Raw genomic sequence first — 27,513 nt, 5'->3', positions numbered from 1 at the left:
TATAGAACATAAAATGTTTAAAAATTATTGTTTCATATTGGCAAGGAAACGAATTCTTAGTGAATTTATGCTGCATTATCAAGTGAATTGGTCTGCTATTTAAATTCCTTAATTTATGGATAGTTAAGTGATAATGTTAGTAATTCTTATATCTGTGTGGTCTTAAATTTTTAAGTAGAGACAGTTAATAGGTTATATTTTTAATTTATATTTCAAGCCTCTCTTAAGCAATAATTAGGCATCAACTCTGGTGAGGGTTTTGTAACCATAGTTTAAACCAATTTAAAACCATAGCAGGAAGCTAAAAGCTTTTATTTTTATTTTGTAACAAGAAGAGTAATCTACAACAAAGACTTAGGGACCAGAGAACCTAACAGTAACACTAGACAGTAAAACCACTTAGCTAGGTGTGGTGGCGTGGGCCTGTAGTCCCAGCCACTGGGGAGGCTGAGGTGGAAGAATTGTTTGAGGCCAGGAGTTGGAGGCCATCCTGGGCAAGATAGACTCTGTCTCTAAAAAATAAAGGAAAAAAACAACTGGATTAGTCTTAGGAGGTAGAAGTTAATTATCCACAGCTCTCTATATTGTCAGTAAGTGACAAGTATCCTTTCTTTTCCTTGGACATGGCACACATGGGGGTGAGGGTGGGGTGGTTGTCACAGTCACCTAAGGAGCTTTTTCAGATGCTTTGTCCTCTCCCTAACTCTGCAGTTGTTGCCATTGTGGTGATATTGAATGATAATCAGTTATATTAAGATAGAGACAGGGTTTGCAAGATTATTATTAACTGGAACTCCTTAACCTGAAAAGCCAGTAGTGACACAGAGGACAGAGAGTCTGCAGACCAGGGCTGTAGTTTACCATGGGTGAGCTATGTGAATTCAAACAGGTCACTTAGCCTCTCTTCACCTTCACCTTCCTTCACTTCTTTTTTATAACACAAAGGGATTGGATTAGATGATCGATAAACCCACATTTATAAATCTTCTTGTTTTTGATGCACAAACATAGGAAAAGAATTTTGCTCTTTGAAGAAGAAATGAAAATGTGAATGAAAATGTGATTATAACTTTGTCTAAAATGTGATATTACATTAGTTTAACAGATATTAATATTATAATACACTTTAAAAGCCCTTCAAATGAGTCTTCAGCTAAGTAAAATACCAACAATTTCTTTATTATCTCAGAAAAAAGAAAATCCTGGTGAACTCTTTTTTTCTTCTTGAGACTCAAACTCAAATCCAGGACAGTGATCTCATCTGGTTTCATTGTTTTAAATCTTATCTCTGTGCTGATGACTTACAACTCGGTATCTCCCCTGAATTATTTACTTCTCTGAAGTTGACTGCCAACATACTGGTCCACTTAGATATCAATGGAATATCTCGAAGTTAAAGTTAATTCCTGATTTTTTCCCCCCAAACCTATTCTTGATTTTTTTTTTTTTTTTTTTTTTTGAGACGGAGTCTCACTCTTGTCACCCAGGCTGGAGTGCAGTGGCTCAATCTCGACTCACTGCAAGCTCCGCCTGCCGGGTTCACGCCATTCTCCTGCCTCAGCCTCCCGAGTAGCTGGGAGTACAGGCCCCGCCACCACACCCAGCTAATTTTTTGTATTTTTTAGTAGAGGCGGGGTTTCACCGTGTTAGCCAGGATGGTCCCAACCTCATGATCTGCTGGCCTCGGCCTCTCGAAATGCTGGGATTACAGGCGTGAGCCACCGCACCCAGCCTATTCTTGATGTTTTCTATATCTGACCAAGCCAGAAACCTTGGGGTTGCCTTTGATTCTTAATACCTAACAGTCAATCTATTAGCAAATGTGTTTGGTTGTGCTTTGAAACTGTAGCCGGAAACTGCCTGTTTCTCATCAGCACTCCTTCCTACTGCTCTTACTGCACTAGAGCTATTCTCAGTCAGGAGCCAGAGGCAACCAGTTTTTGTCATGTCATGCCATGTGTCACTCCTCTACTCACCTGCAGTGGCTCCCCCTCCTCTTCAGTGTAAAAGTGACAGCCCTTCCAGTGGTCAGCAAGGCCCTGTGTGACCCCGGTGCTCCGTTACTTCTTATTTCATGCTCTCTCTTGTTCACTTCCTTCAGACACACTATTTGCCTTGCTATTTTCATAGCATTCCAGGCACACTCCCTTCTCAGGGCCTTTGCACTGGCGGTTCCTTCTGCCTGAAACTCTCTTTCCCCAAATGGTTGCATACTTAGCCTCTCACCTCCTTCGGTTCTGCTCCTGTGTAACCATCTGATGTGAAGGCTACACTGAACTAATGTGCTATTTAAAACTGCAGACTACTGCCACAGCCACCTCTGCATGTGATGTTATTTTCTTCCATCGCATTTAGTGCCTTCTAATGTACTGTAATTTATTAATCTTATTTATTGCCTCTCTCCCTCTTCTAGAATGTATGCTTTGGAGGTCAGAGACTTTCTCATATGTAAAAATAGTGAGGAAGAAATGATAATAAATGACTATATATTATTTATAGATACTATTTTGGCTAAGTACTACCTCAGTGAATTTGATTACGGGCAAAGAAATCATGACAGTTGCATAACCCATTTTGCAAACTATACACAATAACATACGCACGTGGGAAGTCCTAGACTCAAGAAAAGGTGCCTCTCCCGCCAGCCTTCCTGCCCAGGAGCCTGTAGTGCTCCTGCTCCACTTGAGAGTGGCTTCCTGGGGGTCTTCATGCCTGTGTCTTCTCACTGCTGCTCTTCACGTCTGGCCCTCAAGGCCTCCACAGTGCTGATGCTGCCATGCTGCTGCTCAGGGCTCAGGGGTTATAAGGTGGACATGAGGTTCAGGACACTTTAATACTCTATTTTCAATTTAAATAGTCCATTGTGGCCCAATATTGGAACATCTTATAACTTTCTCTCTTTTTGTTTTTTTCCTTTGGCTTTCTTCTTTAGGCCAGAAATCTTTTCTGTGGGAAAATTAAAGTTTTCAGATTGCATTGAAAGGGAACTTCGGGACACAACTCATTCAGAAATTAGGAGATGTGGCCGGGCGCAGTGGCTCATGCCTGTAATCCCAACACTTTGGGAGGCCAAGGCAGGTGGATCACCTGAGGTCAGGAGTTTGAGACCAGCCTGGCCAACATGGTGAAACCCTTTCTCTACTAAAAATACAAAAAAAGAGAACCAGGCGTGGTGGCACATGCCTATAATCTCAGATACTCAGGAGGCTAAGGCAGGCGCATCACTTGAACTTAGGAGGCAGAGGTTGCAATGAGCCGAGACTGCGCTATCGCACTCCAGCCGGGCGACAAGAGTGAAACTCCGTCTCAAAAAAAAAAAAAAAAACAAAATTAGGAGATGGCATTTTAGGATGACTTTTCAGTTACTGCATAGGGAAAATGTTACTAGAAGAGGCAAGGTTAAAATATTCTTGTATCCCAGCTAGTCCTGAAAATATATTTATTATATATCTAAGCCTTTAAAAATTGCAAACCTCTGTTCTTATCAATATAAATTTGTTTTATAAAAATACAGTTTGTATGAACAGACAGTGGATATCATTGTTGAATTAAACTATGCTGTAGCAAAGAATAAGTTAATTCTTAAAAACATTTGGACCCTGCTTCCCTGTTTTGACATAGATAAAATGAGTAATGAGGCAGTGGCTGTCATTGAATTAAAGGCAGTGACTGTCATTGAATTAGAACCAGAAGGAACTGGCAGTTGGGCGTTAGCTAGCGTCTGTCCTTGCCCCGGTTCTTCTCAGGTTGGGCTTTTTTGTTTTTTCAGCTTGGCACAGAAGATTTTTTTAGAAGTGATGAAATGTAAACCACTCAGAACAGGCTTGTTCTACCTAAGAGCACCTTTTATCTAAGGGCACCTGGTACTGAGGGAAAACATTTTATGTATCCTGGCAATTTTTGTGCCTTCTCTTTCCTGTTGATGATACTTGCGTGTTTGAGGAAAGATCATAGAGTATGCCTGCTTTCTCCACTGGACACCCTGGCAGAGTGGGCAGCCTTCAGACCTCCTCCCTTGGTACCTGGGTGGTGGTCCAGGGTCAGGGTCTCCTCCTTCACTTGCTCTGTCTTTAGCTCTGTTGCCTTTTACTTTATATGAATGGAGCTCTATAGTGGCCAACTTCATGGGCGATGGAGAAAGACCTGGGTTTGAGTTCTGGCTCTGTTGCTTACTTACTTTCTACTTACTTTACCTAATCTTAGTTTCTTCATCTCTGAAATTGGGTACAGAGGTGTTAATATGCATAATACCTATTTAATAATATTGTAAGAGAAATAATTCACGTTAATAATACATCCACAGGACCTTGCACATAGAAGCTCAGTAGATGTCAGCTAGTAGGAAAATTACCTTTAAGCTGCCTTGAAAAATTCTTTCTATCTCTGTATGTATCTGTATGAATAACTACCCATGACCTCTCCTAGGTTCTGAGAATACAAGAGTGACCAAAACAGACATGTCTCTGACCACACGGAATCCAAGTGGGAAAGATGTTTGTGCCTTGAGAGTTGTCAATTATTGGAAGAAAACTTCTGACTATAAAGTAGGAAAAGAAATTTAAATTGAAGCAGGGGTAAAGTATTAAAGGCTTAATAAAAGAACCCTGAAGTTAAAAGAAAAAGATTTAGGAAAATCTATGTAGTTTTCCAGAGTTTTTAATAGAAGCTGACATATTTGTCCGTAAGGACAATTAATAGGTCAGCACTAGCAATGTAAGAAAGGGAGTAGTAAGAAATAAGGTCTGTGAAGTAGACTGGAGCAAGTCCACGGAGGTTTTTTTTAAAGTGAGACAAGGAGAGCATTTGTGAACTGGAAAGTGAAGTCAGTAGTTTTCCAGTACAGAAGAGATAACCTTTGGTGGCAGAACCAGAATTTAACAACTGGTTTTGAAAGAAACAATATTTGGTTTAAAAAATATAAACCTCTACTATTTAAACATGTAATGATAACCATATTTATATTTTGGCAGCCTATTTAATATCAGTAAATAACATGTGAAAGCTACTGTTAACTGTAAGTAGTACATTTTTATACTGCAGTAAGACTTATTATAGTGAATAGATGACATTGATATATTTACCTGGACAAATTCTAATGCAGTTTTTTTAACCTAATGTACTTTTTAAAAAACTTAAAATTAGGCAATTTAGAAACAACTAAATATCTATCAACTGATGAATGGATGACTAAAATGTGATACAGCCATACAACAGAATATTATTGGACAATAAAAAGATAGGAAGTACTGATACGTCAACATGCTAAGTTGTCGAAGCCAGTCACAAAAGACCACATATTATATTATTGCATTATATGACATGCCCAGAATAGGCAAATCTGTAGAGCTAGAAAGCAGATTGATGGTTGCCTAGGGCTGAGGGGAGGGAGTACGGTTGGAGAAAAATGGGGAGTGACTGCTAAGGGGTATGGGTTTCTTCTGGGATGATGAAAATGATCTAAAATTACTTGTGATCCTGAATGTACAACTCTGCGTGTATTAAAAAGTATTAAAATGGGTACTTTGGGTGCATTGTATGGTGATTGTATCTTAAGGAAGCTCTGCAGAGTTTTTTGATTAAGCAATTTGAAAGAATTCTTAATTTCAAGAAACAGAAGGGGTGGAATATATCCTTTACATTGAGCTCTGTTCTCTCTAATGCCTAAATCAGTGGGTAGGAAGAATCAGTGTAGTTGTTAGACCAGTAGTTCTCAGTATGTGTCACTTGCGGAGCTGCTAAAAATGTGGAGTACCAGATCCTCCCTCTATGGTTTCTAACTAACGCGCACCTGGATGAATCTATGGTGTCTAATTCCGCAGGCCTGTGAAGGGGGTTGGGACGATTTCTAACGCGCACCTGGATGAATCTATGGCGTCTAATTCCGCAGGCCTGTGAAGGGGGTTGGGGCGGTTTCTAACGCCCACCTGGATGAATCTATGGCTTCTAATTCCGCAGGCCTGTGAAGGGGGTTGAGGCGGATTTCTAACCGTACCTGGATGAATCAGCTGTTTTGTTTCAAAAACTGAGAACCTCTCTGGATTCTCTTAGAATACGCTCCTGAGCCAACTGATCCAGCCTTTATTTTCATTCTCTTGCTTTGGCTACCTTGTCAGTGCTAAAATACATATTTAGCAGTATATTTAGAGCTTGAAATTACATGAGAATCACTCTGGCATTGTCTTATTCAGAGCAGGTAGCTGATGCTGGAGAGGTTAAGTTTTTTTCTTGAGTCTCAAATTTATGAAATTAGGGAAGTGGAATCCAGGTTTAAGTCAGCTTGTGCCCAGTCCAGTACGCTTTCCACTTCATCACACCGTCTGTCAGAATTTTATTCTGTGTGTAATAATCCCTTACCACTCCTTGACTTCCACAGGAGTAGGTGCCACCTACTTTTTGGTATCTCTACCTGTTCATTGGCTGTGTGACTTTGAGCAAATTATGTAGCCTCTTCATGCTTCAGTTTCTTGATCAGAAGGAGATAGGGTAAGAATCATACCTGCTTGATAGAATTACTGCAAGGATTTACAATAACATACAATAACATACAAGTGAAGTGCTTGACACAGGTAAGTGCTGGCACATAGTACATGCTCAGTGAATGTCAACTTATTTCTAGTAATAGACTGTTTCAGATACTTGCTTTCTTTAAGTGTCTAGAGTCATGAAATATTTTTATTTTTATTTTTTTTATTTTATTTATTTATTTTTTTTTTGAGACGGAGTCTGGCTCTGTCGCCCAGGCTGGAGTGCAGTGGCCGGATCTCAGCTCACTGCAAGCTCTGCCTCCTGGGTTTACGCCATTCTCCTGCCTCAGCCTCCCGAGTAGCTGGGACGACAGGCGCCACCACCTCGCCCGGCTAGTTTTTGTATTTTTTAGTAGAGACGGGGTTTCACCGTGTTCGCCAGGATGGTCTTGAACTCCTGACCTCGTGATCCGCCCGTCTCGGCCTCCCAAAGTGCTGGGATTACAGGCTTGAGCCACCGCGCCCGGCCATGAAATATTTTTAAAAGGACAGTTAAAGTAAGTGTTTTCTCAAAAAACCTACATTATAATTTTCCTGCAGGGGCTCAAAGGCGAATTTAGAGCAATGAGTTTCAAATTTGTTCAGAGCTTAAAGTTACCATGCTTGAGTTTCCAGACACATGATTATCTGTCTTATAAATGAAAAACAGTTTTACTAGTAGAGAATGACTTTATTGGGCTTATATAATATAAATTCACTATAAGCGTACACATCCATAAAAAAGCTATATAGAAGTAACCCTAATAAACTTGTAAATGGATGTTATTTTTAATTTGCATATTGTTTGTTTCATCATTTGCCAGTAAAAGTATAGCAGCTGCCATGACTGAGAGAATATTTAGAGAGAATTGTCTCATTAGTTTAAGTATTTAGGTGACTTGAGAAAAGCTATTACTCTTAGGCCTTAGTGGTCTGATGCTTCATTCCAGCCTATGGAATACCATGGTAATCTGACAGCTTGGTTTGAGAGCCATTGTTTTATGGGCAAAGGAACCAATGTAGAGATGGGACAAACCAAACTATTTATGGCAGTAACAGTTTTAGGCTTATTGTTTTAGGATTATGGTGGCAAAATAACTCAGTTGTGAAATGTGATTTTTACATTTTTTTGTAATTTAAAATGTATGAAAGAGGCCAGATATGGTAGCTCATGCCTGCAATCCCAGCACTTTGGGAGGCGGAGGTGGGAGGATTGCTTGAGGCTAGGAGTTTGAGACCAGCCTGGGTAACATAATGAGACCCTGTCTTTATTTTAAAAATTTTAAAAATTAGCAGGACGTAATGGCACACACCTGCAGCCACAGCTACTTGGGAGGCTGAAGGGGGAGGATCACTTGAGCCCAGGAGTTTGAGGTTAAAGTGAGCTATGATTATGCCACTACACTACAGCCTGGGTGACAGAGCAAGACCTTGTCTCTAAATACATACATATATACATATATATATAAAACAAATGTATGAAAGTAATATAGAAACAAATTCACACAATATAGAAACAAAATGTTTGCCCAGCTCTTCTGGTCCCACTTGCCAGAGGTAACTGTTAACAATTTATGTATTCTCCTAGACAAATATATATGTATATGGGTTTATTATTTATGTATTTTATTTTTATATAAACGTTTTCATGCATGGTTTGCTTAGCATTTTGCAACGTACCTTTTTTAATCCGAATACATATTGAGCATCTTTTTACATGTTAGTACACATAGAGCTACCCCATTGTGTTTAGTAGCATACTAACATTTTTTAAAGCTAACAGTTTGCTAGACACTGTTGTAAGCTCTTTTCGTGTTTCATTTAATGTTGACAGGAACCTTATGAAGCAGGTACAGTTGTTATCCTCATTATACAGACACACTAACAGCTATAGAGAGAGAAACTTTCTCAAAATCATGCAGCATGTGAGTACTAGAGCCTAGATGTGACCACAGGCAGCTGATTTCAGAGACTGCCTTGACATGACATTGTGACATCTCTTAAATTATTGCCACTGTTGAAAGCCTTTTGTCTGCTGGGATCCTACCTATATGTTTCTCGGCCTTTCCTGTCATGAAGTTTTTTGGTTTCTCAATTCCTTAACTTTTGGTCTTCTAATTAAAAATAATGCTTAACCTTTGAAAGATGAAATGTCGTAATATTCTGTATGTCATAGAAAAGTATATGTGTATGTGTAAATGTTCCATTTGGCTTATTCATATTATTCAGACAGTCTTCATCCAGTTTTTTTGGTCTGATTTATAAGTTTTATTGGGAGGAGGTATTGTTTTAAAAAAATTATTTATTGTCCCGGCATGGTGGCTCACGCCTGTAATTCCAGCACTTTGGGAAGCCAAGGCAGGTGGATCACGAGGTCAAGAGTTCGAGACCAGCCTGACCAACATGGTGAAACCTCATCTCTACTAAAAATACAAAATGTAGCCGGGCATGGTGGTGCATGCCTGTAATCCCAGCTACTCAGGAGGCTGAGGCAGGAGAATCACTTGAACCCAGGAGGTGGAGGTTGCAGTGAGCTGAGATTGCGCCACTGCACTCCAGCCTAGGTGACAGGGTAAGACTCCGTCTCAAAAAAAAAAAAAAAATTATTTATTTTTAATTTAGAGACAGGGCCTTGCTATGTTGCCCAGACTGGACTCAAACGCCTAGGCTTAGGTGATCTTCCCATCTCAGCCACCAAGTAGCTAGGAGTACAAGTGCATGACACTATACCTGGCTAATTTGAGGGGAGATGTTCATAATTTTCCTATTGTGACTATGGATTTATTATTTTCACCTTGTAATTCTGACTGCCAGTTTTAGGTAAAATTTTCAAGTTTACATTTTGAGACTATATTATTTGGTACAGGCAAGTTCATAATCATTATTTTTTGAAATACTTCTTTTGGTTCTTTTAATACTATTTTTCTTAAATTCATTTTTCTTCTTTTTTTTTTTCTTGAGATGGAGTTTTGCTCTGTTACCCAGGCTGGAGTGCAGTGGCACCATCTCTCCTCACTGCAACCTCTGCTTCCCAGGTTCAAGAGATTCTCCTGCCTCAGCCTCCCAAGTTGCTGGGACTACAGATGTGCACCACCATGCCCGGCTAATTTTTGTATTTTTAGTAGAGATGGGGTTTCACCATGTTGGCCAGGCTGGTCTCAAACTCCTGACCTCAAATGATCCGTCTGCCTCGACCTCCCAAAGTGCTTGGAATATAGGCGTGAGCCACTGTGCCCGGCCCATTTTTCTTTTTGATATTTCTTCTGATTTGTGTTTTCCTGGCATGTATTATATGTTTCCACCCTTTTATATTAACCTTTCTGTGTCTTGTTTTAAGTCTATTTTTAATGAACAGTATGTTACTAGATTATCTCTTCTGTATCTCATTTAAGAGTCTGTCTTTTAATAAGCATGTTTTACCAGTTTTTTTTAATTTTATTTTTTGTTTTATTTTATTTTATTTTTTTTGAGACAGGGTCTCTCGCTGTCACCTAAGCTGAAGTGATCCTCCCATCTCAGCCTTTCAAGTAGTGAGGACTACAGGTGTGCACCACCACACCCAGCTAATTTTTTTTTTTTTTGTATTTTGTAGAGATGGGGTTTTGCCATTTTGCTCAGGCTGATCTTGAACTCCTGGGCTCAAGCAATCCGTTCACCTCAGCCTCCCAAAAGTGCTAGGATTACAAGCATGAGCTACCTCGCCTGGCCTCCTTCTTCTTCTTCCTCTTCCTCTTCCTCTTCTTCCTCTTCCTCTTCCTCTTCTTCTTCTTTCTTCTTTCTTCTTCTTTCTTCTTCATTTTTTTTTTTTTTTGAGATGGAGTCTCGCTGTGTCGCCCAGGCTGGAGTGCAGTAGCACCATCTCAGCCCTCTGCAAGCTCCGCCTCCCGGGTTCACGCCATTCTCCTGCCTCAGCCTCCCGAGTAGCTGGGACTACAGGTGCCCACCACCACGCCCGGCTGATTTTTTGTATATTAGTAGAAACGGGGTTTCACCATGTTGGCCAGGATGGTCTCGATCTCCTGACCTCGTGATTGTGAGCCACCTGCCTCGGCCTCCCAAAGTGCTGGGATTACAGGCGTGAGCCACTGCGCCCAGCCTTTGTTTGTTTTTGGAGACAGAGTCTCGCTCTGTCACCAGGCTGGAGTGTAGTGGTGCAATATCGGCTCACTGCAGCCTCCACCTCCCGAGTTCAAGTGATTCTCCTGCATCAACCTCCTGAGTAGCTGGGACTACGGGCACTTGCCACCACACCCAGCTAATTTTTGTATTTTTAGTAGAGACGGGGTTTCACCAGATTGGCCAGGATGGTCTCGATCTCTTGACCTCATGATCTGCCTGCCTTGGCCTCCCAAAGTGCTGGGATTACAGGTTTGCGCCACCATACCCAGCCTTTTTCTTCTTTAAATATAAGAGATCATCGTCTGTTGCCCATGTGTGGTCTCGAACTCCTGGGCTTAAGCAATCCTCCTGTGTCTGCCTCTCAGAGTGGTGGGATTACAGGTGTGAGTCACCACACCTGGCCCCTATGTACATTTATTATGATTTCTTATATATTTGGACTGTATAATTACTGTATAATTATATAGTAATCTAGATACAGTAATCTATTTATCTACTTGATATAGGGCCCCATGGTTCCCCTAAAGCAGGGAAACATACCACAGTTTAGCTTTATTTTTATGTATTTTTTTAAGTTGGAGATAGCTGGTCATTATCATTTGGGTGACATCAGAGCAGCAATATTAAATTTTTCCTTTTCTCAAATACTAATTTCTACTTTTTTTCATCTGCTCTACAAGAGACAGTTTTCTGAACGTGCCTCTCTGCCTTTTCATTAACCATGTAAATAACTGGAAATAACCAAAGGGGATTGAAGCATAGAATGACTGGTTGAACTACAGACCTTGGGCTTTTCCTGTTTTCTAAGACACTGATTCTCTTAGTTGAAATTTACCATGGTTTATAGTTTATGAAACTGACTGGCATACAAAGGACTCAATTTGGATTTTGGTCTACTGTGTTGTACCCATGATGTTTTGTTTGAGTTAAGTCATCTGTGGAGTTAGGAAATTCATTTGCCTTTAAGGAGCAAACTTTATGGGAATGTGAACCTTTTAGGGTTGCAGACAGTTGTTAATGAAACCTATGATTGAAAAAGTAGTTCATCGGCCGGGCGCGGTGGCTCAAGCCTGTAATCCCAGCACTTTGGGAGGCCGAGACAGGCGAATCACGAGGTCAGGAGTTCGAGACCATCCTGGCCAACACGGTGAAATCCCGTCTCTACTAAAACTACAAAAGCTAGCCGGGCGAGGTGGCTGGCGCCTGTAGTCCCAGCTACTCGGGAGGCTGAGGCAGGAGAATGGCGTAAACCCGGGAGGCAGAGCTTGCAGTGAGCTGAGATCCGGCCACTGCACTCCAGGCCGGGCGACAGAGCGAGACTCCGTCTCAAAAAAAAAAAAAGAAAAGTAGTTCATCAAGTTCCTTGTCTGTGTTCCTGAAACTAAGCATTTTAGAACAACAGTCTCTCCTAATGATTTTTTTTTTTAAACAGTCTCATTCTGTTGCCCAGGCTGGAGTGCAGTGGTGTGATCCTGGCTCACTGCAACCTCCACCTCCTGGATTCAAGAGATTCTCATGCCTCAGCCAGCCACTGGGATTACAGGTGTGTGCCACCATGCCCGGCTAATTTTTGTATTTTTAATAGAGATAGGGTTTTGCCATGTTGGCCAGGCTGGTCTCAAACTCCTGACCTCAGGTGATCCACCCTCCTTGACCTCCCAAAGTGCTGGGATTACAGGCATGAGCCACTACGCCTGGACTGTCACAATTAATTTTGATTCGGTAGGTATAGTTAAGGAAAAATGTTAGCAGGAATGATATTCTTCAGATTTAATCAGGATAGAGTATAAATAGTGTGGCTTTTTTACTTCTAAAAGTTTCATCTTTTAATCTTGGTTTTTTTAACCTTTTAGTGCCTTGTTTTTACTGTTTTCAAAAGCGAAATTATACATTGTATAGAGTGAAACCTTAATTAATGGTTACTAATCAAGTGCTGTAAGCAACTTAGATGAAAGTCACTTTAGTTCAAAGTACTATAGTAATATTTTAAATAAGCAGTTTGAGAACTTTCTGTGGAAATGACTAACACAGGATTATTGACTTAAATGCCGTGATTGCTTTGCGCTCTTTTGATGAGGTGGGGTGTGTTTGTTCCCCTTTCTTGGGGCTTGCCGGTCTCACCTGTGAGATTCTCAAGTCCTTTTCTATCATTACTTGGCCTGGAAACTCAATAAAGTGTTTGCTTACTTTAGTAGTTCAGTGGGTATTAAATAGAGCACCTGTCGTGTAAGGCAGTGTGCTGGGAAAAGGCAGGCCTAGTGATGCATACTCTCCACCCATGAGGATAAGTGGAATCATGTGGCAATAAGAAAAGGGAAGTTTTTTCCCTTAGAAAACATCTCCAGTATTGAGGGACAGGCTGGGGTCGTCCGCACCACACCAGGAGTAACTATACTGCTTTCTCTCCCACTGGAGAAAGCATTTGTCGAACTCCTAAACCCAAGCAATCCACCTGCCTCCCAAGTGTTGGGATTACAGGAGTGAGCCACCACCATGCCTGGCCCTGAAGACAGTGCTTCTGCGCGTGACTGAGAGTTATGAGGAAATTCTTTGCTGTGGTGTAGTTCATTTTTAAAAAAGCAGTGAAGTGTTTTAGCAAGAGAGGGACGTGATAAAATTGACATTTAAAAGAGAATACATTACTAGGCCAGGTGTGGTGGCTCACACCTGTAATCCCAGCACTCTGGGAGGCCGAGGCAGGTGGATCACCTGAGGTCAGGAGTTTAAGACCAGTCTGGCCAACATGGCAAAACCCCATCTCTACTAAAAATGCAAAAATTAGCTAGGCATGGTGGCACACACCTGTAACCCCAGCTACTTGGGAGGCTGAGGCAGGAGAATCGCTTGAACCTGGGAGGTAGAGATTGCAGTGAGCACCACTGCACTCCAGCCTACGTGACAGAGTGAGACTCCATCTCCAAAAGATAAAAAAAAAAAAAAGATGCCCAGGGCTCGGTGGCTCAAGCCTGGTAATCCCAGCACTTTGGGGAGGCCCGAGACGGGCGATCACGAGGTCAGGAGATCGAGCCATCCTGGCCTAACAACCGGTGAAACCCCGTCTCCTACTAAAAAACAACAACAACAACTAGCTGGGCGAGGTGGCGGGTGCCTGTCGTCCCAGCTACTCGGGAGGCTGAGGCAGGAGAATGGCGTGAACCCGGGAGGCGGAGCTTGCAGTGAGCTGAGATCCGGCCACTGCACTCCAGCCTGGGCGACAGAGCAAGACTCCGTCTCAAAAAAAAAAAAATACAAAAAAAAAAGAGAGAATACATTATTAGATGGCTAGGATACTATTCAAACCTTTTCTCTCCAACCTTCCAATGCCCTCTTCTTCTTTCTCAATCTCATTGATGTTTTTTCACTCAAGAAAATAGAAGCAACCTGAAGAGAACCTTCACGCGGTCCCACCGCCAAGCCCGCCTGCCTCTGAGCCAGATACCTTCTCAAGGACGTTGCTTCTGAAATGACCGGAAGGAACTGTTTCTATCCCGTTTCCGCTTCCTCTTAGCGTGTTTTCACCAAGACCCACTCTGTGAAAACATCTCTTGTCAAGACCATCAAGCTAGACAGCAAGAAAATGAGAAGAATGTAGAATCAAGAGGAGAAAGTATTCAAAAATAAGATGAAGTCACCTGTGTCCAATTCTGGTGACAGGTGGTTTCAAGACTTGATGATTCAAGCAAACTGGCCTATGCTCAGGGCTCGAAACAGAGTGAAGTGGTAGAGTGAAGGACAGTGATAGAGTGAAGGACAGTGATTGATAGAGTGAAGGACAGTGGTAGAGTGAAGGACAGTGATAGAGTGAAGGACAGTGATAGAGTGAAGGACAGTGGTAATTCCAAAGCAGTTCTAGTTCTGATGCAAGAGTAGAGAGAGAACTTGATTCCTGGGACCTTTATTTTGTTTTGGAAATTTTCATAACCCCGGCAAGTAAGGGGAATCATAACCTTTGTCAATGTTGCTGCATGGTAATGCTCCCCAAGAAATTGTAGCAGCCTCTATATGTTTGTGATAAAATACATATAACAGTCACCATTTTTACAATCTTGATTGTACAGTTCAGTGGCATTTGCTATGTAACCATTGCCACTGTTTCCCAAACTTTCTCATCATTCCAAATTGAAACTCTGTATTCATTCAGTAGTAACTTCCAGTCCCCTTTCCTCCTCTCCCGCTGCTAACCTTAAATCAGTCTACTTTCTGCTTCTCTGAATTTCCCTGTTCTGGATAGTTCATGTAAGTGGAATCATATAATAATTGCCTTTTAGTGTCTAGCTTCTTTCACTTAGCACATTTTTAAGGTTCATCCATGTTGTAGCATGTAACAAATTTCATTCCTTTTAAAGGCTGAGTAATATTGCATTGTGCGCACAGCCCCACAGGTTTTAAAGTAGGCTTTATTACTAGTCAGTAGTGTGTGTGTGTGTGTGTGTGTGTAAACTTTTTCCTCTCAGTGGAAAACTCCTGTCTTGTTCATAGCTTGGTTCAGATTTGATTGTCTTTGATGGTTTGGGGTTTTTTTTTTTTTCCTCCCCTTCTCTTAAAAGCCTTTAAGGCCTAACTTTAAAAAAAAAAATTCAAAAGGACCCGTTTCCAAAATTGTATGTTTCTGCAAAGCAAGCCAGTCAAGTTCCTGTGATGATTGCTGAGGTTTTGCAGAGGCAGTTGATTATCGCCGCAAATTTTCTTTACTTTTGTTGAAGTACAGTTTACTCTGAGGCTTACTTATAGGAAAAAAGTCAAAACCTCTGTGGTTCTTCAACTGTAACATTTGCATAAGCAGAACTCCACATATTTATAGCCTGTGTATTTCTTTTAGTATTTGAATTCTGTATTTTCTTACTGTCTTAGTCTGTTTGGGCTGCTATGACGGAATACCATAGACTGGGTGACCGAAGAGTAAGAGATTGATCCAGGGCTGCACATTGGATAGTGGGTAGAGTCTCCGCTCATGATTACTAGTCTGGTAAGCTGTTCACAGTGGAAGTACTTGTTCAGTTTTTTAAAAAATCCACCTTGAAGTATAATTTAAATATAATAAAATGCTGATAATGTAAATGTACAGTTTGATGAGTATGTAATCACTGCTCCAATCTTTTCATCACCCCAGAAAGTTTCCTGTGCAGTCAGTCCCCCAGCTCCAACTTCATATAAACTGAACTGTACAGAATGTGTTTTTTGTGCTGACTTTTCTTGCTAGCAGTGTTTTTGAGATTCATCTGTGTTGAGTGTACAGTAATAGTGTCCCTTTGTATTACTGGCTATTATTCCATTGTGTCAATATATTGCGATTTGTTTATCCATTCCTCTGTTGATGAACAGTTGGGTTAGTTACAGTTTTGGGTGATTGCTGCTATAAGCATTTAGGTATGAGTCTTTTTATGGATATATGCTTCTTATTTTTCTAGGGTAAACAGGAATGTAATTGGTGGGTCATATGGTAAATGTATGTTTGAGTTTTGTAAGAAACTCCTAAACAACTTTACAGAATGGTTGCATGGTTTTGTATTCACAGCAGCAGTGTACATGTTCTAGTTTTCCACATCTTCACCAATACTTATTATTGTCAGTCTTTTTAATTTTAGTCATTCTAGAGGATGTAAAATGGTATCTCATTCTAATGTGCTTTTCCCTGATGACTAGTGAGGTATAGCATTTATTCACATGCTTATCAGTCATTTGTATATCTTCTTTTTGTAAGGTATATGTTGATATCTTTTGCCTACTTTTTATTGGATTGTTTATCTTATTGAGTTCTGTTTTTTAAAAAATACATTCTAGACTCAAGTTCTTGATAAGATAAATATACATATATGTAAAATAGATATTTTTGCCCAGCATGTGACTTGTCTTTTTATTGCTATTATTGTCTTTTGAAGAACAAAGTTTTAATTTTGAGCAATTCTAATTTGTCAACTTTTATGTTTAGTGTTTTATGTATCTTGTGTAAGAAGTATTTGTCTACCTCATTGACAATGACTATGTAGAAATAGAAAACATATAAAAATCTGCATGACACTACTAGTGTCATGCAGATTTTCTCCTTTTTTTCTAGAATATTCCTAGATTTAGCTTTTATATTTTGATATATGATCCATTTAAAAATAATTTTTGTATATGGTGTGAGGCAGGGGTCTGGGTTATTCATTTTTCAGATATATATCCAGTTGTTTCAGCACCATTTGTTGAATGATATCCTTTCCCCATTGAACTACCTTGGTACTTTCATTAAAAATCCATTTATCATGTAAATGTGGGACTATGGATTCCCAGTTTTTCTGTTGACCCTTAGGCCAGGCCAGTATTAAACAGTGTTGATTACTGTAACTTTACTGTAAGTCTTTTTTTTTTTTTTTTTTTGAGACGTAGTCTCACTCTGTTGCCTAGGCTGCAGTACAGTGGCACGATCTCGGCCCACTGCAACTTCCACCTCCCAGGTTTGAGTGATTCTTCTGCCTCAGCCTCCTGAGTAGGTGGAACTACAGGCACATGCCACCACACCCGGGTAATTTTTTGTATTTTTAGTAGAGACGGGGTTTCACCATGTTAGCCAGGATGATCTCAATCTCCTGACCTTGTGATCTGCTCGCCTTGGCCTCCCAAAATACTGGAATTACAGGCGTGAGCCACCGTGCCCGGTCTTTTTTTTTCTTTTTTGAGATGGAGTCTCCCTCTGTTGCCCAGGCTGGAGTGCAGTGGCACAATCTCGGCTCACTGCAGTCTCCGCCTTCTGGGTTCAAGTGATTCTCCTGCCTCGGCCTCCCAAAGTGCTGGGATTACAGGCACCCGCCACCACACCTTGCTAATTTTCGTATTTTAGGTAGAGACGGGATTTTGCTGTGTCTACCAGGCTGGTCTCGAGCAACCCCCACCTCAGCCTCGCAAAGTGCTAGGATTACAGAGGTGAGCCACCATGCCTGGTGATTGTAAGTCTTAAAATTAGGTAGTGTAAGTCATCCAGCTTTGTTATTCCTTTCCAAAATTGTTCTGGCTATTCTAGATAATTTGCATTTCCATACACTTTTTTTTTTTTTTTTTTTTTTTTTTTTTTGAGGCGAGTCTCACTCTATCGCCCAGGCTGGAGTGCAGTGGCACGATCTCGGCTCACTGCAACCTCAGCCTCCTGGGTTCAAGTGATTCTCTTGCCTCAGTCTCCTGAGTAGCTGGGATTACAGGCATGCGCCACCATGCCTGGCTAATTTTGTGTTTTTAGTAGAGACGAGGTTTCTCGATGTTGGTCAGGCTGTTCTCGAACTCCTGACCTCAGGTGATCCGCCCACCTCGGCCTCCCAAAGTGCTGGGATTACAGGCATGAGCCACCGTGTCTGGCCTCCATATACATTTTAAAATCAGTTTTTCAGTTTCTCTAAAAATCTTAACTAGGACTTTAAGATTGCATTGACTTTAAGTCAGGTTGGAAAGAGCTAACGTTGTTAACAGTATTAGTCTTTCAATCCGTAAATTTGGTATATTTCTCCATTTACTTAGACCTCTACTTTCTTTCAGCAATGTGTAGTTTTCAGTGTTAGGATATTGCAAGTTGTTGTAGGCAGGAGTAACTCTTATGCAGATGCGAGTACATATGCCTATTTACCACTTAAAAAAGGCAGCAAAAGCATATCTAAACTTTAGGGAAAGGCCAGGCTCAGTAGTTCATGCCTGTAATACCAGCACTTTGGGAAATCCCTTGAGACCAGCCTGGGTAACATAGCAAGACCCCATTACTATAAAAAAAATACAAAAATTAGCTGGGCCTGGTTGTGTGCATCTGTAGTCCCAGCTATTCAGGAGGTTGAGGCAGGAGGATTGCTTAAACTCAGGGATTTGAGGTTATAGTGAGCTATGATCATGCTACTGCACTCTACCCTGGGCAACAGAGTGAGACCCTATGTCTAAATAAATAAATAATTACTAGGGGAAGATTTTCTTTTGAGAAGTGACTAGCTTTTATTTTAATTTTTTTATTCTTTTTTACTCTTTTGTTCACTGAGTCATAACTAGCCATTTTGAGGATCTAGTTTGTCAGACTGAAGTCATGAATAATTGCTGTATCACTGTCAATAACTTCGATCCCTGTCTTTCTATCATTTTCAAATTTTTCCTCTCTACCTTCTTTTCATCACCATTCAAAACATGCTTAAAACTCTGGTCTTAAAAGACAGACTAGAAAACACCTACCTCTGCCCTGTCTTATCTCCAGCTACTGCCATGTATTTTCCGCTTTTCTTCATAGAATTTTCTGAGACTGGTGTGTACAAGTTTCTGTTTACTCACCCAGATTGCCCTTGCCAAAGTCTCCAATGACCTCCACCTCACTGAATCCAGTGGACGTGTGCTACAGTTCCTCTTCTTACTCACATTCAGTACACATGACGATGCCTTTCTTCTTGAAATATTTTCTTTCTTTGGTTTTTGTGATACCACAGTTTTTGGATTTCATCCTTTTCTCCCTTTCCCAACACTGTTGCTCCTTTACACTCCGATCTCTTGGTTTGTCATCCTCTGGCCAGCCACTGAATGTTTAGTTCTTCTGTCTGCATTCTCTCCTTAGGCTGTCTCATACACTCTGCGACTTCACTAACCAGTGATACGCCAGGGAATCGCACCGTATGTTCCTAGCCCGTGGCTTACCTTTGCCACCCACACAGCTGCCTGTCTAGTGTCTGTGATTATATTTCCCACGGTTATTTAACTTGCCATCTTTCTCATCCAAACTGTTTTTCCTCCAGTTTTCCATATCAGTAAATTCTACCACTATCCCTACTAGCCCAAGCTAGAAACCCGGGAATCATTTTTTTTTTTTCTGCCTACATTTAATGCATTGTGAAGTCCTGTCTATTCTACCTCCTAAAGACTCTTTCTCTATCTACCTCCTATTGTTAGCCATCCCAGGAAACCATCAGCCCTATGTTTGACTCTACTGCAATAGCCTCCTGTTTGATCTTCCTGCATCTGCTCTAGCCCATTTCTAATCCATTCTCCAACACTGTATTTTTTAAGCCACATTACCTGTATATATTTTTTTAAATTAATACTTTATTTTTTTAGAGCAGTTTTAGGTTTACAGAAAAATTGTTCAGAAAGTACAGAGAATTCTCACATAATCTTAAGTCACTTTCTCCTGTTATTAATATCTTGCATTAATGCAGTACAATTGATGAACCAATACTGATACATTAAAAATTAAAAGTCGGCTGGACGTGTTGGCTCACACCTGTAATCCTAGCACTTTGGGAGGCTGAGGTGGGCATGTCATGAGGTCAGGAGATGAAGACTATCCTGGCTAACACAGTGACACCCCGTCTCTACTAAAAATACAAAAAATTAGTCGGGCGTGGTGGCGGGCGCCTGTAGTCCTGGCTACTCGGGAGACTGAGGCAGGAGAATTGCGTGAACCCGGGAGGTGGAGCTTGCAGTGAGCCGAGATTGCGCCACTGCACTCTAGCCTGGGCGACAGAGCAAGAATCCGTGTCAAAGGAAAAAAAAAAAGAAAAATTAAAAGTCGATAGTACATAAGGGTTCACTTTTTATGTTTTACATTTGACAGATATATGATTACACATGTCCATCATTACTGTTATATAGATAGCTCATTTCTTTTTTATCTTTGAATATTACTCCATTATCTGGATTTACCACAGTTTGTTTACCCATTCACCTATTGAGGAAGATCTTGGTTGCTTCTAAGTGTGACTATAAACATTCATCTGCAGGTTTTTGTATGGACATAGTTTAAACTTATTTGGGTAAATACCAAGAAGCACATTTCCCAGATCATTTGGTAATGATGTGTTTAGTTTTGTAAGAAACTGCTAATTTGTCCTCCAATTTTGCATTCCCGAGAGTTTCTGTTGCTCCACATCCTTGCTAGCATTTGGTATTATCAGTATTTTATATTTTAGTCACTCTCAGAGGGGTGTAGTAGTATCTCGTGATTTGCAGTTCCTCATTGGCATATGATGTAGAGCATGTTTTCATATGCTTATTTGCCATCTGTATATCTTCTTTGGTGTGGTGTACATTCACATTCTTTGCCTATTATATAATTGGGTTGTTTTCTCACTGGATTTTAATAATTCTTTGTATATTTTGGATACCAGTTCTTCATTAGATATGTGTTCTGCAGATATTTTCTTCCAGTCTGTGACTTGGTCATTTTATTCTCTGAAAAATGTCTTTAATAAAGTCCAGCTTGGTCAGTTCTTTCTTTCATGGGTTGTGTTTTGATGTTGTACCTAAAACATCATTGTCAAACCCAATGCTGCGTGTCTTCTAGGAGTTTTATGTTTTCGGATTTTATATTTAGTTCTATCATCCCTTTTGAGTTAATTTTTGTGAAAGGTTTAAGGTCCATGTCTAGATTCATATTTTTGCTTGTGCACGTATAGTTGTTCCAGAACCATTTGATGAAAAGACAATCTTGGCTTCATTTTGTATTGCTTTTGCTCCTTTGTGAAAGATCAGTTGACTCTATTTGTGTGAGTGCATTTCTCGGCTCTGTACTCTGTCCCATTGATCTATTTTATCATTTCTTTTGCCAGTACCACAGTGTATCTTCTATGTAAAAAAATTTTTTTAACAATTTTTGTTTGTTTGTTTTCGAGACAGGGTCTCATTCTGTTACCCTGGCTGGAGTGCAGTGGTGCCAACATGGCTCACTGCAGTTTTTTCTGGGCTCAAGCTATCCTCTTTCCTCAACCTCCCAAATAGCTGGGACGCAGGTGCATGCCCCCACGCCTGAGTAATTTTTTAATTCTGTGTAGAGACAGGCTGGGTGTGGTGGCTCATGTCTGTAATCCTAGCACTGTGTGAGGCTGAGGCAAGAGGATCAGTTAAGGCCAGGTGTTTGGGACAGTTTGGGCAACATAGTGAGATCCTGTCTCTTAAAAAAAAAAATGAGGTGAGATCATCTTGGTCCACAAAACACATCAGTATCCTGTATTACTTTTATTTGAAAAAGACCCATATCCTTGAGATAGCCTGTTTGAGACCCTATATGATTGTGTAATTGACCCCCCAACTCCCAACTACTGGTCTAGCTTCATCCTCGCTCTTCCTGTAGTCATTAGGATTTTTCGCAGTCATTCCATGTTCTTCTTGACCTCTGGTCCTTCATACTCAGTATTTCCTGTTTCTGGAACTCTACTGTAACCCCTTCTGCTCCTGTGTAACTCCTACTTGTCTTTCAGGTGTCTGTTTAAACTTTACTCTCTTAGTGAGGGCTTCCGTGACCCCAGACTAGGTTGTAATTCCCTGTTATATGCTCCCATGGCACCTTCTCATTATTGTAATGTTTAAATTGGTTATATGAGTCAGTTTATTATCTGTTCTCCCCAAGTCAAAAGCTCTGTGAAGGCCATAGACCTCCTCTGTTTTCTTCATTGCTGTATCTCCATTGCCACATACACTTTGCTCTTAGGAAATGTCTGTTGACTGAATTAGTGAAGGGAATTATGCACAGTGGACATTAGCTAGGTTAATAGAAAATTATGCTTTTGAGGGATAGCGTTATTAGATGTGGGATGACAATAGTATTTAGAGATTGTGACAAAGTATTTTATTAAAGCTTTATAGTATTTTTGTGAACACAGTGGAAAAATGTGAGATCATTTTATGAAGTTAGGTTGCAATCAGTGTCAGCATGGGGAAAAATGTCTCTGGTGTTCTGAAGGGCTTCTTAGTTGGGACTTATCTTTAAATCAATTTTCTAAAGACGCAGAATGCATACCCAGACTGGCCAGTTTTGGTCTGGGAGTAATGGAGAATGTGTTAGGTGGCAGACTCTAGATTTTACATGATTCTACCAAGCTAAAATGATTGTTCAAAATAAATAGGGGTCGGGCGTGGTGGCTCACACCTGTAATCCTAGCACTTTGGGAGGCTGAGGCAGGCGGATCACTTCAGGTCAAGAGTTTGAGACCAGCCTGGCCAATATAGTGAAACCCCACCTCTACTAAACATACAGAAATTAGCTGAGCACAGTGGATGGCACCTGTAATGCCACCTACTCAGGAGGCTGAGGCAGGAGAATTGCTTGAACCCGGGAGGCGGAGGTTGCGGTGAGCTGAGAACGTGCAACTGCATTTCGGTCTGGGCGACAAAGTGAGGCTCCATCTCAAAAAAAAAATTAATAAATAAATAGGATAAGATAGGTTTGAGATACATTTATGTAACCTTTTACCAGGTCTGAAAAACATCTTTCACAGGCTAAAAAAAAAGAAACACACACTAAAGGAGAAATATGCTTAACTATTATGATGTGTGTGACTTGGCCATTATGGTTGACTGTAAACCCAAAGGGTTGATAATTTAATAAGCTTACCAGAAATCTGAATACTGAACTGGGTGTATTTATGTGGTGTGGAACAAGGAAAGTCCTCATTTGGTGTGTTCCCTGATGATTATACAACACATGGAATAGGATTTAATTCTTGAAGCCACCTTTTAGACCAAGAATGGCAGAGTAGGAGATGTCCAGGTGTGCAGCTCTGTGGGAGAGAATTCTGGATATGGAATTCCATAAGTAAGGAGGACTCCAGCCTGGCTTTGTTACATATTAACTGCCTCAGTTTTCTCATGTTTAAAATGAGAAAAATTAATGTCTGCTTCCTAGGATGATTGTAATGTATAGAGGAAAACATACTCCTAAAGTGCTCTACAGATATAAGGAAATCACAGTATTTGATTGACAAGGAGACTTGAAGAAACTTTTCTGGTTTTCGTTTTAAAATTTTTAAGCTGGAAAAGAGGGGATTTTGGTAATGAAGCTTGACGACAAAGGCAGTAGCAGCTGCTGTTTGTTAGATGAGGACTGAAAGGCCTGGGCGCCGTGCTCAGCAACCTTGATATTTGATATAGGTCATCTCCATTTCAGCAGATTTGACATTTAAGACTCACGCTATCTATTGCTATTTACACATGTTAAACAAAAATCTTAAAGCACATACTCCATGTAGAGCAAAGTGTTGCATTCTAGCAAATACCAAGAAGAATCATACTTGATCATGCCAGCAAAGGAGACAAATATGGACTCCAATACTTTTAGGAAGTCAAAATCAGCACAAAGAGGGGCTGGATGAAGGGGAATAACACGGTGACGGGAAGACTTGGTTATGGGATGGGTGGTGGGTGCTCTGCACGAAGCATTGGTGTTAGTGTGTGTGCTACTATTCAACAGTGAGGCTGCCCTCAGTGGTCGGACCTGGCAGCTAGAGAACAAGCAGTTCCACCTGTGTGTCTGTTGACCCCACACAGGATAAACAAGTAGATATGACATTGTAGTAGCCTTACATTTTAGAATATGTGGTTTTATTGAGTACCCTCTTTTCTTCTACCCCATATCAATTGGTTGGGCTTTAAAACCACTTGTTCCATTTAGCTCTAAAACTTTACACTGTAATTCATGTTCATTTTAACGAATGTCAGAGGCCCCGGAAATGTCCAAGGGGGTGGGGGGGCTGGTGCTACTCTGACAGGACATAAGCAACGGTTTTCCATCAGCCTCGAGACTAGTATAGTATGTAATAAGTATGTATCTATGCAAAGTCACCTGTCCAGGTACTCTTATGTTTCAGTCATTTTTCTGGTAGTCCCCCCTTGTCTCCAGTTCAAGACAGTGTCTGAAGAACTAGGTATATGCTTCTCTGGCAAAATATTAGACATTCCCTCAATGAAAGTGACATTCCCTCAATGAAAGTGATGAGTCAGCTGGTGCACATCCCAGTGTAATAATGTCAAGTCTTTTTTTGCCTGTGTTTCTTTTTTTTTTTTTTTTTTTTTGAGACAGAGTCTCGCTCTGTTGCCCAGGCAGGAGTGCAGTGGCCAATCTCAGCTTACTGCAAGCTCCGCCTCCCAGATTCACGCCATTCTCCTGCCTCAGCCTCCCGAGTAGCTGGGACTACAGGTGCCCGCCACCATACCCAGCTAATTTTTTTGTATTTTTTTAGTAGAGACAGGGTTTCACCATGTTAGCCAGGATGGTCTCGATCTCCTGACTTCATAATCCACCCACCTTGGCCTCCCAAAGTGCTGGGATTACAGACGTGAGCCACCACACCTGGCCATGTTATGCCTGTATTTCTAAGAGTATGGGTTAATTTTAGAACTACTTTCTGGCTCAGGTTTAAGTTAGGAAAGGTGAGTAGATTTGGGACATTTAACCAGACCAGATATCCTTGGGCTAGCAGTTCCTCCAGGATGTTTCAGAGCTGTTCAGGCTGGATCACCACTACAGTGATCTGCTGGAATGACAAAGATGGAAGTAACAGGTATTTCTCCTATGTTCATAAGTTTCATATCTAACTTTAAACCATATATGTCTGAGAGGAAAGAATTTATATCTTGGCTCATGCATTCATTAACTTTTGAGTCCTTACTGTTTATAAAATAATATGGAGATATAAAGAGGAATTACAGAAGGATTTTGCCTTCAAGGAGCTTAGTCTTGTTGGAGAATTAAGATAGGTATATAATTAGCCATAATCCAAAGTAACAAGTGAAATGTACCACATAAACATGCAAATTAACATCATGAAGATTCTGAAGAAAAAAATAGTTGTTTTGATTAATTCATAGAGATTGTGATGTGATGGTAGAATCAGGGATACTAAGGCATCATAGAGGAGATTCTTTAGAGAAAGGGGATGGAAAGATGAGTAGAGTTGGACATAGAAAATGCAGGAGAAAGGCTATGCAGAAAATAGGAATGATACTGAACAGTGGCCTAGAGACGAGAAAGTGTAGAGCATATAAAGGAAAGAGTAAGAAATCAGTGTAGCTGGACAGCAGCATACATGAGTGATGATGAAATTAGGTTGCAAAGGTAACTTTGTAGTAAGATGAGAAAAATGATTGGCACGTACGAGTGGATTTGTCGTTTAAAACCTACGTTCCCCCCGTGGGAAGGTCCAGAAACCACTTTCACCATAACTGTGAAAAATAAATTAGTAAGGGGAACCCCAGCATCCTTGAAGTACTCCGATCACTCTTCTACGTATGCCAGACCTTACAGTGGGAACTCTGGTCACTGAATTGGGAAACCTAAATGCAATGGAAATAATTGGATCCCAGGGCGGCCGGAGCCAAATGGTGGCCCTCAGTCACCAAAGGCAAGGCAGACATGATTACCATAATGAACAGCAGAGTTAAAGCAGCAGTCATAATAGTCCAACTCACAAAGACCAGTGGCTTTGGTTATTTGATCATGGCATTCCTAGAAGTAAAATGGGAAACGTACTAAATTCTTACTTGATTTGTATAAGCAGGAAAGTTACAGGTTAAGTAAACAAAACTCAAACTTGATTAATAAAAACAGAGAGTCATGACCCTCAGTCAGTTCCCATACTTGAGCCATTTCCAGACCCAGAACCCATTGAATGTAGGGAGGTTGAATTCCCTTAAGGAAGGATCCTGGTACGATACCAAAAATTTATATTTTGTTAATCCTTCCCCAAAGGATGTAGGGCTTTTTACCAGTGTAACTGCATATTGGGGAAAAAGAAGTAATCAGACCTTTTAGGGATGGCTGGACACTGAGTCTGAACTGATACTGATTCCAGGATACCCAAAATATCACTGTGATCCACCAGTTAAGAGTAATATTATGTGGGCTATTCTGGGTCCTTTGCCTTTTTATATAAACTTTAGAATTAGTTTAATATCTGCAAAATAACTTGCTGAAATTTGGATTGCATTGAATCTGTAGATCAAGCTGGAAAGAACTGACATCTTGACAATGAGTCTTCCTGTCCATGAATATGGAATGTCTCTCCGTCTTTAGTTCTTTCATTTTGTTGATCAGTATTTTGTATTTTTCCTTATACAGATCTTGTGTGTATTTTGTTAGATTTACACCTCAGTATTTTATTTTGGGGGGTGCTCATGTAAGTGGTATTATATTTTTAATTTCAAATTCTACTTGTTCATTGCTGGTATGTATTAAAATGACTGACTTTTGTATATTAACCTTGAATCCTGCAACCTTGCTATAATTGCTTATTAGTTCCAGGGGGATTTTGTTCATTCTTTTGCCCAATGCCCACTGTAACCACTACCTGGCTACTGTCTATGTTTCCCCAAGGCGCTGTGGCTCTACAATCAGCCGGTAGCAAAGCCAGCCAGGCCTTTGTCCTTCCCCCAGACCCCAGGTAGGTCTAGAGATGCTGTCTGGTCACTAGAGACTGGAGTCAGAAACTTTAGAAATCTACCTACTGTTCTGCCTGGTATTCTGCTCTACTGTGGCTGAGCTAGCACTCAAACCATGGGACACAGTCCTTCCTACTCCTCCCTCGCCTCTTCCACAGGAAGAGGAGCCTCACCCCATGGCCACCACCAAGGCCCATGGGGAGTACTGCCAGGCTACTGCTTATATTCATTGAGGGCCCAAGGCCTTGTCAGCCAATTTTTAGTGAATGCTGCCAGGCCCTGGGACTCACCCTTCAGGGCAGTGGGCTCTCCTCTGGCCCAGGGCACATCCGGAAATGCTGTCCTAGAGCCCAGTCCTCTTACTGGGAGCCGCAAGAGCCCACTTGGTGCTCTGGCCCACGGTGGCCAAGCTGGTACCTAAGTTGCAAGACAAAGCCCCTTTGACTTTCCCCTCTGCTTTAGTCCAGCACAGGACGTCTTTCACCGTAGCCACCACAGCTGGGAAGGGGCTGGGTCTCACCTGAAGCCACCTCATCCTGTAGTCTCACCCACGGCCCGTGGCACACCACCTGGGTATTGCTGCTGATTATTCAGGGCCCAAGGACTGGTTAGTCAGCAAGTGATGAATCCTGCCAAGACTGGGTCCTCCTGTTCAAGGCAGCAGGTTCCCTTCTGCCCCAGGGTATACCTAGAAATCCATTAGCTAGGGCCTGGAATGGCGGTCTCATGACTCTGCCTGGTGTTCTTG

At 41.1% G+C, this 27,513-nt stretch overlaps 1 protein-coding gene and 1 long non-coding RNA gene across 9 annotated transcripts in view; one reads left to right on the top strand and one right to left on the bottom strand.

Moving 5' to 3' along the window:
- Positions 1 to 27,513, top strand: part of SPIRE1 (spire type actin nucleation factor 1) — a 196,318-nt gene that overhangs the window by 64,103 nt on the left and 104,702 nt on the right. Inside the window, exon 1 of one of the 8 annotated variants that reach the window (XM_017852877.1) lies at positions 15,559 to 15,588. The exons of the other annotated variants lie outside the window; for them this stretch is intronic. Coding sequence (XP_017708366.1) covers positions 15,574 to 15,588 — 15 coding nt within the window. The 5' untranslated portion in view covers positions 15,559 to 15,573. Of the gene's footprint in view, positions 1 to 15,558; positions 15,589 to 27,513 lie in introns of those variants that run through there. 8 annotated transcript variants of the gene reach the window in all.
- On the bottom strand, positions 471 to 5,979 carry LOC108515755 (uncharacterized). The gene is made up of 3 exons (XR_001881603.1): positions 5,789 to 5,979; positions 2,604 to 2,946; positions 471 to 512 (listed from the first exon to the last, which is right to left on the bottom strand). It is a non-coding gene; the product is annotated as an uncharacterized LOC108515755 (long non-coding RNA).

The sequence above is a fragment of the Rhinopithecus bieti genome, unplaced genomic scaffold, assembly GCF_001698545.2.
Source record: "Rhinopithecus bieti isolate Rb0 unplaced genomic scaffold, ASM169854v2 scaffold_35884, whole genome shotgun sequence".
Classification (NCBI taxonomy): Eukaryota; Metazoa; Chordata; class Mammalia; order Primates; family Cercopithecidae; genus Rhinopithecus; species Rhinopithecus bieti.
Note: the sequence above shows the minus strand (reverse complement) of the source record. Positions and strands in the feature narration are given on the sequence as shown.